Source organism: Channa argus, chromosome 14 (assembly GCF_033026475.1).
Source record: "Channa argus isolate prfri chromosome 14, Channa argus male v1.0, whole genome shotgun sequence".
NCBI lineage: Eukaryota > Metazoa > Chordata > Actinopteri > Anabantiformes > Channidae > Channa > Channa argus.
Genome location: NC_090210.1, coordinates 9612273 through 9627450, shown reverse-complemented (window position 1 = coordinate 9627450; position 15178 = coordinate 9612273). Strand labels below are relative to the sequence as shown.

General features: G+C 36.6%; 2 protein-coding genes across 6 annotated transcripts; both read right to left on the bottom strand.

Annotated features, from left to right (window-relative positions):
- Positions 1–3213: 3213 nt before the first annotated feature.
- Positions 3214–7660, bottom strand: zte38 (zebrafish testis-expressed 38). Of its 5 annotated transcripts, XM_067475061.1 has the most exons (11): positions 6796–7660; positions 6474–6537; positions 6258–6294; positions 6133–6153; positions 6014–6040; positions 5795–5862; positions 5555–5703; positions 5248–5480; positions 5078–5126; positions 4964–5004; positions 4273–4847 (listed from the first exon to the last, which is right to left on the bottom strand). In XM_067475061.1, exons 1-11 carry the CDS (start codon positions 6947–6949, stop codon positions 4800–4802), a joined length of 891 nt encoding a protein of 296 aa, XP_067331162.1. In that variant the 5' UTR covers positions 6950–7660; the 3' UTR covers positions 4273–4799. The 5 variants fall into 5 exon arrangements, 4 of the variants coding, with proteins under 4 accessions (XP_067331161.1, XP_067331162.1, XP_067331160.1 ...); XR_010910626.1 differs by having other exon boundaries at positions 3214–4847; positions 5078–5480; XM_067475060.1 differs by having other exon boundaries at positions 3220–5004; positions 5078–5480.
- Positions 7661–7805: 145 nt separating this feature from the next.
- Positions 7806–11536, bottom strand: prdx1 (peroxiredoxin 1). Its single transcript, XM_067475064.1, has 6 exons — positions 11378–11536; positions 10156–10272; positions 9780–9933; positions 9587–9709; positions 8809–8939; positions 7806–8283 (listed from the first exon to the last, which is right to left on the bottom strand). The coding sequence occupies exons 2-6, from the start codon at positions 10259–10261 to the stop codon at positions 8198–8200; spliced, it is 600 nt and encodes a 199-aa protein (XP_067331165.1). The 5' UTR covers positions 10262–10272; positions 11378–11536; the 3' UTR covers positions 7806–8197.
- Positions 11537–15178: the final 3642 nt, after the last annotated feature.

Genomic DNA, 15178 nt, shown 5'->3' with positions numbered 1-15178 from the left:
TAGTGAGTTTGCATCATATCCCTGGATGGATGCATCCAGGGAATCAGCAGTTGGATGCTAGTTGCATAGGGATAATTGGAAAACAAGTAGGGCAGACATCCCTGAGGACCATGGTTGGGAGCCACTGGTTTAGTGGATAATACCCTCTACCCTCTTTTTGCCCTGAGTTTCATGCACAGACCAGGAGAGAGGAATTAGCTAAAATGGAATTGATCAACAATGGTAAGTAAGCCAGAAGCTAGTCTGGATGTGAACTCTTCTTGACTGTGTGAAGGGCTGGCCAGCACTCTGGCAGGTTGGTACTACTCTCATTAGTTACATTGTTCTCACCTTCTGCGAGTCCAGAGATTTGGAGGCAAATAAAATAACGAATTGCAGTGTCTTATTATAACCCCAATCCAAAAAAAGTTGGGAAGATGTGTAAAACATAAATAAAAACAGAATGCAATGATTTTAAAATCTCATCAAACCATATTCTATTCACAACAGAACATACACAACATATCAAATGTTGAAACTGAGACATTTCACTATTTAATGGAAAATATTAGCTCATTTTAGGGAATTAGATGGCAGCAACACATCTCAAAATAGTTGGACCAGTGCGATGTTTACCACAATGGTAAACAAGTTGATCTTTTAGCAACTATCCGTAAACGTCTGGGAAGTTTTGATTCATCTGATCATTGAACAGTTTTCCATTTTGCCTCAGACCATTTTAAACGAGCTTTGGCCCAGACAACATGGTAGCGTTTCTGGACCACGTTCACATATGGCTTCTTCTTTGCATGATACAGCTTTAACTTACATTTGGATTGTACAGTGAACTGTGCTCAAACACAGTGATTTCTGGAAGTGTTCCTGAGCACATGCATTGATGTCCAGTAGAGAACCATGCCTGTTTTTAATGCAGTGCTGCCTGAGGGCCAAAGGTCACACATATTCAGTTTTGATCTTTTGGCTTTTCCCCATCACACAGAAAATTTCCTCTTTCTTTAATTATTTTGATGATATTATATATTGTAGATGATGGGATCTTCAATGTCTTGACAATGTTACGCTGAGGAACATTTTTTTCTGAAATTGCCCATCTCTACATTCCAGAGGCTCTGCTTCTCTGAAATGCTCCTTTTTTACACAGTCATATTACTAACCTTTGCCAATTAACCTAATTAGTTGTCTAATGCTCCGGTTTTTGAGTTGCAGAAATTACTTTTCCGGGTTGATGTGCTTTGCTAATCATTGCATTCTGTTTTTATTTATGTTTTACACATCGTCCTTTTTTAAATTGGGGTTGTACAAGGTTTTGTTTGTTTAGACCATCATGGGCTAAAAATAAAAATGTAATTGGTCATTATATTCTAGACCTTTGTACAAAATTGTTATAACATACATTGTGACAATTAAAAATGTTACCCTCACTCTCAATTTTTGTTTTTATTTTCCCTTGTCAAGGCCAGCATATCCAATTGCCAGGAGGTTCCTTTGCCTATACTGAACCAGAAGGGAGCCTTTAGGAGTGTGTTTCTGCATTGGTACTTTAAATTAGCCCATCCAGTTAGCTGCCCAGAAATCAGCACTAGTTTTAGCCTGTAGTATGAGAATCTTCCTATTATTTCTTTCTTTAAGAGAAATAAAAAAGGGGAAAGCAATTGTGCAATTGACTTTAGCATAATTTCCCAGAGCAATTCTGAAAACTGTAAAGACATTTCACCAACAGATGGCACTACAGCAACATAATTTAAGCAGCCTTGTCCTGGTGATCATAAGTATGTCTCTTCACACAATTCTCACCTTATTTGTTGGGGAAAAAAAAAAAAGCCCTGACATTGCCATTAATTCATTAGTTAATATAATGAATAGAATTTTTATTTAGCAAAGTTTGTTGAGATGTTGATTTTTAGTTGTTTTTTCTATTGTTGTATGTTATGAGATCAGCATCACAAATGGATATTCTTCCTCGTAACTTTGATCTACAGGTTATGGAGATGCCACCTGTTTGGGGGGAAATATGTGTTCATTTTTAACGAGACTGACATGGAGAACACAGACAGGGGAACTCTTTTCACCAATTTACTATCTCAAGGCCAGTTTACCTTTGTTAATTAGGCAAATACTCCATTAAATGGCTGGTTATATAGAGCTTTTCTCCAAAGTGCTTTACAATGTTGCTGTTCTCATTCACCCATTCACTCATTCACCCATTCACTCACACACTGATGGAGGAGGCTGCCATGTGAGGTGCTCACCTGGCCCACCAGGAGCAACTTGTGGTTTATGGTCTTCCCCAAGGACATTTTGAGAAGTGGCTGGGACCAGGGATCGGACCACTGACCCTGTGGTCCGTGGACAAATGCCTCTCATTACAGTATAGTCATTTATTTCACCTTTTCAAAACAGCATGTGAGCAGGTTTTTGTGTAGCAACTAAAATTTGGACTTTGAGGTAAAATGTACGTTTACTAGGGAGCTAGAGTGTTATGTGGGAGTGAAGCTTTTTGTTTCATATGAGCCCAAACTCAGAGGTGAATATTACTTTGTTGGTTCTTCGCTTAGAAACAAACACCTCTCCGTCCATCAGTCCACTAGACTTTCTTCCAGTAATCTAATGTCCACTGTTTGTGCATTTTGGCCCACTGCAACATCTTTTTGAAATTTTCCAAACTTAGTAGGGTTTTTTTGGCAGCTCTGCCTATGGGGCCAGCTGCCCTGAGTCTCCTTTGTACAATGTCTTTGCACACTGGTTTCTTTATTTTTTTATTTAACAATGCAGCCAATTTAGGAGCAGTGAGGCATCTGTTTCTCAAGAAGACACTCAACACATTAACATTTGTATTTTGGTGTATCCAAACATTTTCTTGGGATATCTAGAAGGAAGGTCGTTGTCCAATAATGTGTTTTTTTATACCGGTATACATTATAAAAGAATCTAGATTTAGGCCAAAAGCGACAAAGTAAGCAGCAGGTTAAGTAATATCCCAGGTCAGTAGAACTATGTACACAGGCTATTGCAGAATTTCACAAAACCAAAATGTTATTTCTTTGATATTTTAAGGGATCATTTATAAATTATTGTGTTTTTAACAATCTCTATAGAGGCACTAGAACAACAATGAATTTCCCTGACAAATACTGTCTGGAAACTGGATTAGCTTATTTGTCTGTGCCATAAATGTCTGAAACAATAACAAATCACACACACAAACCTCTCAAGTGGTGACATGTTTCTTCATTTCAGACTGTGTGGTTTACACATTGTTAACAATGTTGTCTTAAATGTTCAGAATCACTTTAACCTTTTACAGTGGTCTTACACAGCAGACGAATTTGATTACTTCAGGCTCTTCTAACATTTTATACAGAATTTATTTATTTTTTAGCTCTTGCCTACGCAGATTTGAATGAGTTGTGTGTCTGATGTTTTTTACTGTTTTTGGACAATAATAGGTCCACAGCACAAGCAGTTATGCTTGTCAAGGTTGCAGACTGACAGACACTAAAATTGAGTAAAGGTAATTCATTTTTAGTTTGAGTGTCTGTAGAGGGTTTGTTAAAAATACAGTTAATTAAAAGATACCCTAGAAAATGAAAGTGCAATTTAATTAAGAATTTGTTTAACTCCTTGTTTTGTTTGTAAGGATGTCAAGCCAATTGGGTGGCCAAACATCCCAAAGCTGGTTCCTGTATCATCACCAACTACAAAATGTCAGGTACAGTCTGCTTGTTTTCATGGAGGCCAGGAGCCAAACATCACTGGCGAATAATTTTTCACATAATTTTAGACTCCTTAAAATCACTATAGTGGAACTGTTTTCCATTTGCAAAGACAGAGATTGCGCTTATTAAAGTTCATAGTAAACTGTAACAATTCTATTATATATCAATAATTTTCAACATAGGCTTGAATTGTGTAGGTAATATGACTAAAACTAGGATTTCTTTCTGGCTTGCAAAGTGTAATACAATACCAGCTCCTAATCTCATTTCTGTGGGAATTACTTCTTTATTTTTAGATAGAAGTGGAAGTAAACTTCTGATGCTTACATTTACCACGTATGGGGCGGAAGAACCATTGAATGAAACCAGCTGAGTGTTGAATACATGTACTCTCAGCTGAATACCATGTTTGTGTAAATGGGGGATGCTTTACAAATGACTGTGGTAGTTAAACTGAATAATGACAATGTATTATTACAGATGAAAAAACATCTCTAAGGTTGTAATAGAAATAGGTTACAAATCTTGGTACTGTCAGAGCATCCTGTAGGCCTGACTTATTGAGTGGTTAGTGGTTTAAGTTGCATATTGTAGCTTTATTTGGAAACACACTAAAATAAATTCCTTGACTGTGCCAAAAGACTAATTTTAGATAAGCATTGATGGTTTTTAGCTACTTGAGAACAGATTATTTAGATTTTGGGATTCGTGAGTTCCCCTGCAGCAGTTCAGTTCATGCAGCGGTTCATTTGTCATGTATCAAATAAAAATTTCACTTTTTGAACAACAAAATAATTTACTATTAAGCTTTATTTCTTGAACAATGCACATTAACATATTTTTATATACACAAGGGAAACTACTTTTGAACAATGTATGGATTTAATACTGCTAGAATGTGCACTTCATGTACACACTTTGTACAATGTTTAAATAAGAACCGTGACTGCAACATTTTGTCTTTACGGGCAGAGATGATAAAACAGAAATTGTTACATAACAAAGGCTTTGTTTGTGAATACCAAAATAAAACGAGGAAGCTTTTCACACTTGTGTTTTCATCGCTGCCTGAGCACTTGTTAGCTAAATTCGTCTTTTCTTCCTCCCCATTTTTTTGCCAACTGTGTGTCTCTAAAATATAGGCAAATATAATCACTCGTCCAGTTGCATTAAACCCGACTGCAATTAATCAGAACCTCTAATATGCAATTTTTTTAAATTACTATAACTCGTATACAACATTATACCTTTGCCACAGGTCTCTTGGGTTTCTTGAACTGTGCAGATTCTGTTTAAAGGAAAGTAAACATTGTAAACCTGACTAATTTAAATTATGAGATAGAAGAAGCATGAAGACATACCATCTTCAGAAGGTAGATTATCTTCCTCATATATTTTCTTTTGAGGATCCTGTAAAAAGGTGTTTATAATGACAGAAAACAATACTATATGTGCATAAAATTGAAAATCTATGTTGTCGGAATATTACAAATCTAAAATCTAAGATTTTGATGATTATTTCTGAGCCCACCTTGACCATTTCCTTTGCTGGAGGATTTCTTTGAGATACCTGCTTTATCTCCCTCAGGTGGTTCCCCTCCTGAAGTTTCTCTAGTCTGCCTTGTTCAGCCGACACACACACTCCCAAGCTGTGGAAGGCTGTCTGCACCTCGCCCACTTTGAAGTGCACAGCCATGCCTTCAAACCACAGGCTGTCACATTCACCCTCCTTGAAGCCTGGTGGTTGGTAGTCAGCAGGGGTGACTTTGAAAAAAAGAAAAAGAATGAGATGTTCTAACTTGCAAACCAAATTCTTAATTTATTCTTACGTGTCTTACTTTCGTCGTAATAGTAGAGCTTCATGGTGAGGTAGACATTGTTGGGAAGGCCATCCAGGTTCTGCATAAGCAGAAAGAGCTTCCTGATGAGCAGCACAGAGGCTCTCTTAGTGTCTTCCAATACCACCTGCATCGCCACATCATTGTTCCTGAGGTTATAGGTTATATAACTATCAACTGACTTGTGGAGGCTTTATATACAGTATGTGACAAATGCAAAAAAACTATGTCCAACCCAACCTGACTATGTCCATCTCTGGTCCCTTCCGAGTGTATCTGAATTTAAACTGATAGGACTCAATAATGCACTGCAAAGAGAGAAAAAAAATGTGTTCTGAATGGTGATGTCATTATGATTTCAGTAATGTGGCTAAATGTGTTAAAATTACATCATTTTAATATTCGTAACTTATTTATTTAGTAAGAGAACTTACATTAGAGAGTAAGAGAGTAACTTACATTAGGTGCATCTGGATTGGTGTAGACCTAAATTTGATTTTAACAATATAGTGTAGAGTAAGTGCAGACAATTTTTTTGGTCTTCGTAAGAAGCTAATGTATTGACTTAGTTTACTCACCCCAATGAACACAATCTGAAGCTGGTAAAAGACGGCATTAGACAACAGTAAAAATGGTGCCTGCGTCGATGAAAATGCCCAATGAGATGAAATACAAAAAAATATCTCTGTGTGCATTAACTTACATACTGCTTCTCCAATGCATCAAAGCAGCCCATCATCCTGAAACAACCAAGATTGTATAGGATGCAAACATAGTTACGGAAGGAATTACCTTCAGCCACCAAGTGCTGCTTATTATGGCAGATTCTCCATTTTAACAATGTGTCTGCTACTGTGGCCAGAAAACTATACTGCAACTGTACATTCTGGTAGCACTAAGACAGATATGTTGTAATTACCATTTCACAATTTTGCTGGCACCAGGGGTGTTGCAGTCTTCACGCAAAACTTTGATACACAAATCTGGTAAAGCAGGAAACAACAAATGACAAAAACATTTATAGGGAGACTAATGTAAAACAGTTTTGAGAAGTTATTTTACCCCGTTTTACAATTTTCTCTAGTATGTATTATGAGTTTCTAAAAGCTGTAGAATTAGGATATGAAAGTAACTGTTTTTAATAGGTGAAACAGGTTGTGGTATAGTGAAGATCACCAATTTCCCCTAACCCTCTATGTCTGTGATGCACTTTTAAAATGTTTGTAGAAATTTGTGTTGACCTTCCAGATATCTGGATCTATAGGCATCCTCAGGAAAAATCCCTCTCAGATAGGTGATGGAGGAGACTGCCACAGCCATCATCCGTTTGACAAAGACGAGCGACTCCTGCTTGGTTTTTAGGGAGTTTAGAAACAATCCCGTCCACTTTAACATGGAAACAACATCTCAGCTAACGTACATTTGACTTCATGGCCACACGATGATGCAATGCATAAAGCTAACTGTGGCCAAATGAAACTCTTCTCAGAGCAGAGACATAAGATTGACTGTTAAGAATAAAACACGTTGGGTAAATAACCATTTAAAAAAAACAATTGTAGTATATGTTGCGGTCAAACCTCTGTTTTTTCTTCCCCGCTCTTTCTCTTGTCATTCTTCCTAGCTGCCATTTCCCTGTAGCCGAGAGTTAGCTAACGTTGGCTGACTTGGCTAATGCTAACGAACACAAACACGAGGAACTGATTTAACGCCAAATGTTTAATAATCCAGGTTGGTCACGGAATTGTTGTTACTGACGACACATTCCTATCGAAAGATATTTTTAATCTAAGACCATATCACAATATATTAGTTACTCGGAGGTGGGCTGGTATTTAACTCTCAATGGGTTTAGGCATACAACCAATCCAAGTATGTTGAACTCCAAAAAAATAAAAAATAAAAAGCATATGGCGCTTTCGCGTGCCACCGCTTAGCTGCCCACATATCAGCTCCACATTGTTGTAATTACTAACATTACTGTTTTTATTACATGTACGACTAACCCAGGTCATAGAGCAACAATGCATAAAATAGCACCCAGATTCTATTTCACCTTCAAGGACACAGCCCTGAATATTCACCCTGATAGAAAAACACTTCTGAAGGTTTTTTGGCTAATGTCCTCCTAGCAGGAGGCACTATGCCGAGGCCAAATTTCTATTATACAATGAAGATTGTAAGCGAAATCTGCATTAAAATTATGCCAGTTTTTTTTTTTTCGTTTTTTTTTAGAAAGATGAGGTTGAAGTTTACATTATTGTATTCTTTATTAAGTTGAAAGAATATTTGTTCAAATTTTTTTTTTAAAGTACAACATTAAGCACAATGGTTTTGTGATTTCATGCCAATAAACATGTTTGTAAGGTATTTTGTGATTTTAAAAAAAAACATCACATACCAAGTAGAATTAGCTCAGCATCATGGGTGAACATACACTGAAACAACAGAATTACCCAATTGTATATTTGGGTCACTAGGATGCCATTTACTTTACAGACAACAGCACAAAAATAGTATGTTGACTGAACCTCAAATGTCTCCTAACCACTCCTCCACATGCAGCTACTGACTTAAATATTGTTTTCTGGAAATGTAATCTCAAAATGAGATCTCCTACAGCAGGCAAATCTGGGTTTGGGATTAGTGCTGCTTGGAGAAGAAGTCTTTACTCTTCTGGACATCAGGTTTAATGGTGTCACTTCCAGGTTTCCAGCCAGCTGGGCAAACTGAAAAGATAGGCCTGTAATTAGTCTTTGTTCACAAGATAGAACAGTAAAGGTATATGCCAATAAGACAAACATAGGTTGTATAACCTCTACTGCTTTGCATACTGTCAGTGGTTTGGTTTGATACTACAATTCTGTGTCAGACTATGCTCAATTTATTGCTCTACTTCAAGTCTAATTATTTTCCAACTTGTAAAATTTATGTGAACCTCTGCACTGATAAGAGCTCCAACCTTTGAATTTAAATAGACCTTAATGATCTTTGGCCCCTTTACCTTGTGCAACAAAGATTCTTTACAAACAGCCAAGGGCAATTTAAAATTATGTAATGTGTGATTAGAGGTGAAGGGGTTTTAAAATTAAAAATTTCAACCTAACTGGGTCATTGAGATAAAGATTAAAATTTTTACTACATTATTCACAGTAATACACAATTCAAGCCATTGTATGTTGACCTTTCGTAAACATTGTTGTATACAACAATAGTCAGCATTATAGTGCCACAGAGCTGCAGCAGTGACTAACCTTCTCCGTGCTTGTCGGTGAACTGAAAGGCTTGGACCAAACGCAAGGTCTCCTCAATGGACCGTCCAACCGGGAGGTCATTGATAGTAATCTGCCTCAGGATGCCCTTGTCATCAATGATAAACAGACCCCTGTGAAAGTGAAAAAAAAATGGCTATTAAGCCTGAATAATTGTTTATAAGACCTGAAGGGGGATTAAGAGTCTGTCCAAAATACATATCAGTTGATTGGACCTCCCTCTACACCATTCTGATGTGAGACAAAGTGTCTTTGCCAATCCCTTTTCTATTACATCTTGAAAACATCAATTTGACATTCAGACAGCTGTGACTGAACACCTAAGGTAGGGAGAGTTGCCATTTTACTTCTCCATCTTGTAATTTGTTATACAAATATTTGTTGAAACTTTAGGAGGAATAACTAAATGCTATGGTTTTCCTAGAAAGACTGAAATTATAACAATTCCAGTCAAAACAGTCAGCAAACTTTAGTTTTCCAGTGTGGTCAAACAATAATAAATGTCCAATGTAGTTTGACAGCAAACCGGCCCAAGGACCAGCTCAAAACAGAATGTAGTAAGTGAAGGCTCTAAATACTGTATTCTACAATCACTGCCTGTAAATATTAAAAGTGGGTTAGGGTCAGTGTTCGTATTCACTGAATGTCAAAAATGGTAGTATCCCTTCCTGGAAAAATAAGGAAGAGAAACTAAAGCAGCTTCACTTATCCGAATCCACATTTAAAATTTTTTTTTAGAGCTTTACATCGGGAAACCCACCTGTATGCAATGCCCTCATCTTCTTTCAGTACACCATAATCTGTAGAGATGGTGCGTCGCGTGTCGGATACCAGGGGAATCTTCATGGTGCCCAAGCCGCCATGTTTACGTGGCGTGTTGACCCTTTAACACAATTGTAATGTCACAAATTTGCAGAAGTTGTCTGTTTTAGAGTATAATGCACCGTAACTACCATGCAAAATGGGAGAAGTGGGAGTCAACAGAGGCAGCGATAACCTCACAGCCGATCTTCCTGAATTCATCAGCAGCATCACTGAAAGCGATGATCTCAGTTGGACAAACAAAAGTGAAGTCCAGGGGATAGAAGAAGAAGACTACATATTTCCCTAAACAAAAGGCAAAAACAAAAAAGGGCATTGAGTTTGTCTTGTTACAATGCATCGTAAATTGGTAAGATATAATAAACTGAATTTTATTAATTCCTGCCTTCAGTAGTGTAAATGAATGTGCATTAAAAACATTGATGAATAAGAAAGCAGGTCCACAAGAGAGTGGGATCAAAGCATGTCGTCCACCCAACCAAAAATGAGACATTTATTGAGCCGTACCTCTGTAGTCAGACAGCTTCAAGTCTTTGAACTGTCCGTCTGGCATCACCGCTTTAGCTGTGAAGTCTGGGGCCAGCTTTCCAATATGTGCATTGCCTGCAGCCATATTCAATCCAACTGAAACACAGAAAGAAAACAGTTTATGTATTACGCCACATTTTCTAAAAATCACAACTTTACATTGCAAGCGTTGAAGATTTTATTTACATCAAAAGAAAATGATAAATTGTTAAAAAAAAAATGTTGATGCATAATACCAAACATTCCCATGTGCTAGCTTATACCGTTGAGGTATTTGTAGCTCATCCTTGTTTTACATGGTAGTAAACTGTTTACTTTTTGTCTGTAGGTCAGACCCAACAAAATCTGTTCACATCACTTTGGAGAATTTGTCATGCAATGTTAACCATTCCTTAACATTTTTAAGGTCGCACAAGGGAAAAAAAATTTAAAATTATTAGTTGCTGCCCCAGAAATTAGGAATGTAAAGTTTGGACACAAACCATGTCATAATCTGAGAGAAAAATTATTATCATATATAATCACACTGCAATGTATTAATCCGGCAGAGACAAGAGGGACAAAAATTGCATATATAAATATCTATACATATTTTTATACAGATTTTATTTAAGCACTCAGCATTTTCACTGCTGCTTCAACTGGCAACAATTGAAACCCAGAACCATTTTCACGTCTTCTCTCAGTTTTAAGTGTTTCCGCAAATGGATACCTAGCTGCTCCAATTTTCAGAATTTCACTTTTGTTACAAAAACTGGGACATTATTGGGAATTTGTCCACCTGAAGACGTTGGTCGAGCTGAAATTATTTCGCCTCTGTGCGTTGTGGCAAATTCCATTAGCTAACATAACGCCCAAATAAGTTACTGTTGACACTTCATAGCAAACTAAAGTTCCTATCTGTTGGTGGTACAACAAAAAAACATCACTTAAAACAAAGTGAACAAAACCTTAAAAACAAACAAAACAAAAACAAAAAAAACTTTCAAATACCGAAAAACATCGGTTTTTCACAATGAACAGCACTGACGTAAATTTAAGGGGAAAAAAAACACTTGTTGAACGGTGACTTCAGCCAGAGCCGCGTAACTGAAATACATCTGTGCATAACACGAACAAGACACATCACAAAAACAAAGAGTAAATTAAGATTTTAAAAACAAAGAGAAAAACAGAATTAAACGGGTTTCGTTGCACATACCTCAGTTTTGATCGCACCTAACCAACCGACAGAGTAGACGAGTGTGCAAGAAGAATTTTAGCGTTCGGTGGGTAAATTTATATTAGGGCTCAGTTCTCGCGATACGATTGATAAACGCGATAATACCCAACCTTGAGTACAGCGCTTCGGTATCAGAAACCCACTACACAGCATGACTCTGCAGATTTCCTTATCATTTTTCTGAAAATATTTAGACTCTTTTCAGGAGGGCGGGGAGTAGACAGAAAAAGATACCTCCCGGAAATATTTTCCAATTTTAAGTCAAGTCTTATGATGATCTTATGAATAGTCTCTGAAGTTCATGTGACATATATATCATTCATCTAAACTAGTTAAGAGTGTCTACTGCCAGTTTTGATTCATTCATTATTTATTCATCTTGACTGCCATGCCGGTATCTCAGAGTCATTAGATTTCCTTATAATTCAGTCTGTTTCAGGATATGCAGCAAATCTATTGTCATCATGAACAGGCATTTAACAGCACCTCGGCATTGCCACTACAATCACTGCTCTTTGTTTCAAGCATATAATGGTTTATCAGTGATTTATTAAGCAACCTTTACATTGAGAGATAACTAGCACTAACTACCATGTCTGTCATGAAGTCTGCTTTGTGTAATAGTGTTTCAACCAGGGAGTTCCAACTGGTTTGTCACTTCAGTATGTATATCTTTCTGTCATTAATTGACTCTCATCAGACATGGCAATACAACGCTAAATACGGCCAAATATTCTATGTTAGTGTTTTTGCATTGCAATAGCCATATCTCAAGCAAACTAATTTCCAAAGTGTAAAAACAGTAGTTCTCAGAAACTATTTTGTTTACACTATGTTTCCGACAATTGCAAATGAAAACATTTGATTCCGTAAGGTGATTTGATGGCTCTTCACACCCCTCCATGATTCCCGTAATGTCAAACAATTATGTATTTACAGCAGGATGTGATGCATGGGGTGGTGTCCTGTTGCAACATCTCGTACTTATCCTGTTGGCTACAGAAGGCATTTTTCACTCTCATTTCCTCCAACCCACAGCTATATTTACCTAAAGACTAGGCTGAGGGACAGCACCCTTTGTCTATGATTTTTCACACCATCAGCACTTTCAATATAAGATAATATAAGATAATTGTTAATAATGTGTTTAATGTGTGAAAACCGGCTTGTTTAATTTGGTTTTACACACACAAATGTGTGCTGGCTTTCATGAATCACCAAATAACCTTTGTTGACACAAGTCAACACACGATGGTTTTGCTGGAATGGTCTATCATGTGCATTTGTTATATATCCCTCATCTTTAATGACTATGTAAACCCATTCATGTGACAACAACGCTTGTGTATGACAGAAACAGTGCAGTAAAGCTGATATCCCAGATACACATACACTGCACACTCAGTGTATCTCAAATTATTTTGTTGTTATTGGCAAGAGTTTTATGTCAAACTGGATCTGAAGGCAGACTTAGTCAACAAAATTGAATATTCCTTTTAGTGACCTTTAGTGACCCTAATGGAGAACTGGTTGCTATAAGTACAATTTAAAACTAAATACAATCAAATATCTGGGTTCAGATGTGAAACTGGTTATTTCAGGAAATTAAATGCAACAAATTTTAAACTTGCAATGTCTTTCAGAGAATATTAGTTCACCTGGGCAGATAGGATTTGTTATCTGCTCAAACGTCCCCTGTGCCTCCTTTCTCTACAGGTGTCTCTGCATGCTGTTGCCATGGGCACTGCATCAAAGCCCAGATAAGAGAGGGACACACAATAACCTTGTTTTAATAGAATCACGGTGGGCTAGTGATCAAGCACAGCCAGTCGTTTCTCTCCTGTGTCACAACACGCCTATAATTAGTGCATCTGATGCACTGCTGATTCCTTAGCAACGGGATGCTTAAAGACCACTTGTGTGTCCAACATCCTGATCACATTCAACCAGGATGTAACTCAATTGGTAGAGTAGTCATCCTGGTTCTTCCTGGCTACATGTGGAAGTGTCCCTGGGCAATACTCTGCACCCCGCTCTGAAGTTGCTCCTAAAATAGTTATAATATATAGTAATGAAGGCAGTAGCCTTCAACAACACGAGTGTAAGAATAGGTGAATGTTGTGAAGTAATATTGTTAGGTGCTTTCCATAGAAGAACTATATATTAGACATAAAAAAAACCATTTACAGGACATGAAGTACATACAGATGTCAGTGTGTATGTCCTTGGCAAACTGTGAAAAACATCCTGTAGAGCCTTTATCAGTTCTCTGTTAGTAGTTTAGCTTTATCTAAAATGAATTCTCCCAAATTATTTCTACTCTATGCTGACTACTATGCTGATGCTGCTCAGTAAAGTAAACTAGACTGAGTGTGGTGTAGTTAGATTTTACTGTTGAAGCAGTGATGACAGTATGGGGGGACTTAAGAAGGCTTGTCCCAGTATGATGTTGATTAGGTATCAGGTCCAGACTTGTGTTGACAATGCAGCAACACTATGGAGGCAGCAGGAGGATCACAAAGGGGACCTGAATAATCCATGTCCCTCACAGTAGGACATGAACGCAGCATGTACTCACATGCACATACAGACGGAAACCTGACAACACCATTTACATTTTACCAGGTATGGTTAAAAGCTCTGCTTATAAACAGCTTTAATAAAAACTGTATGTAGTACCAGTTATAGAGACCCACAGTGTACATAAATATAAATAAAAAAGATATTATGTTAATAATAAAAAATAAAACAATAGTTAAAAATAGACCTATATATAGGTATACATAATATATCTGTAACCAAACCATTGTGATATTATCTAATTAACATTTAATTTACTCAGCATTTATATGAATGATCCTTACACCTCTTATGTGAGGATATTCCTCTTTAACTCTTATGCGGTACCTCTTTTTTCTCAGTAATATAAATAATTGTCTCCATGTTTTTTGTATGTAATTACAGCAGTTTTTATCCCTTAACCAAAGTTTGTTTTTGTTTCACTATGACATTGTTCCTTATGTTTTTCTATTGATTTACTTCTGATTGTGAAGCCTTTATCTGTTAATAATTATGTGTCTTGAATAACAAACAGCAACAAAAAAGTACAACTGACATAACATGATATAAGCGTATACGGCATGAAAATTACCTTCTATAATCAGAGCTATTACTTATAAGAACTTACAGTGCTCATTTATGTATGGTTGCATTACATATTTTAGTATAGTTGATATCAGTCTTAGTAATTGTACTAATAGAATTTATAGTAAAGGCAGTAAAAGGAGCAGTAGTAGTTGTTATATGTAAAGTAGTATAATAAGTATAGGACAAACAAGTTTTTCTGTGTTTGGTATGTGTTTCTACATTTTAGGTGGTACAGCAGTACTGATTAGTGAGTAGTGTAAATTATCTATGTAAAAATCTTAAGATATTTCCTCTTCACTCGAGTATTTTCCACTACTTTATTCCTTAAATTCACTACATCTCTTAAGCAAATACCTTACTTTTACACCACTACTTTTATTTAACTAAATACAGCAACACAATTTAGTTACTAGTTAGAATCAGATTAGATTTTAGATTCTTACACAAATAACAGTTCAATTATAATATTCTATTCAGCACATTATTAAATTTGCAAGTCCCCAGCAGTACATAAAATAATTTACATTGCAATTATTAGATTGATCAAATCATTTGTTTATCAAGCTCTATTGATAACATCCACAGCATTAAAGTGAAAATGACATCAATTATATCATATTTATTTATGTGAAA

Excerpts from the sequence above, each read along its gene's own strand:
- prdx1 (XM_067475064.1), bottom strand. The coding sequence starts at position 10,261 with ATGGCTGCAGGCAATGCACATATTGGAAAGCTGGCCCCAGACTTCACA. Across the intron at positions 9,934-10,155 it reads GAAGCTGTCTGACTACAGAG|GGAAATATGTAGTCTTCTTC; the intron begins GTACGGCTCAAT and ends CCTTTTGTTTAG. Across the intron at positions 8,940-9,586 it reads GATGAGGGCATTGCATACAG|GGGTCTGTTTATCATTGATG; the intron begins GTGGGTTTCCCG and ends TCACTTTCACAG.
- zte38 (XM_067475060.1), bottom strand. The coding sequence starts at position 6,949 with ATGTTAAAGTGGACGGGATTGTTTCTAAACTCCCTAAAAACCAAGCAG. Across the intron at positions 6,154-6,257 it reads ATGCATTGGAGAAGCAGTAT|CTTCAGATTGTGTTCATTGG; the intron begins GTAAGTTAATGC and ends GTCTTTTACCAG. Across the intron at positions 6,041-6,132 it reads TTCAGATTGTGTTCATTGGG|GTCTACACCAATCCAGATGC; the intron begins GTGAGTAAACTA and ends AATCAAATTTAG.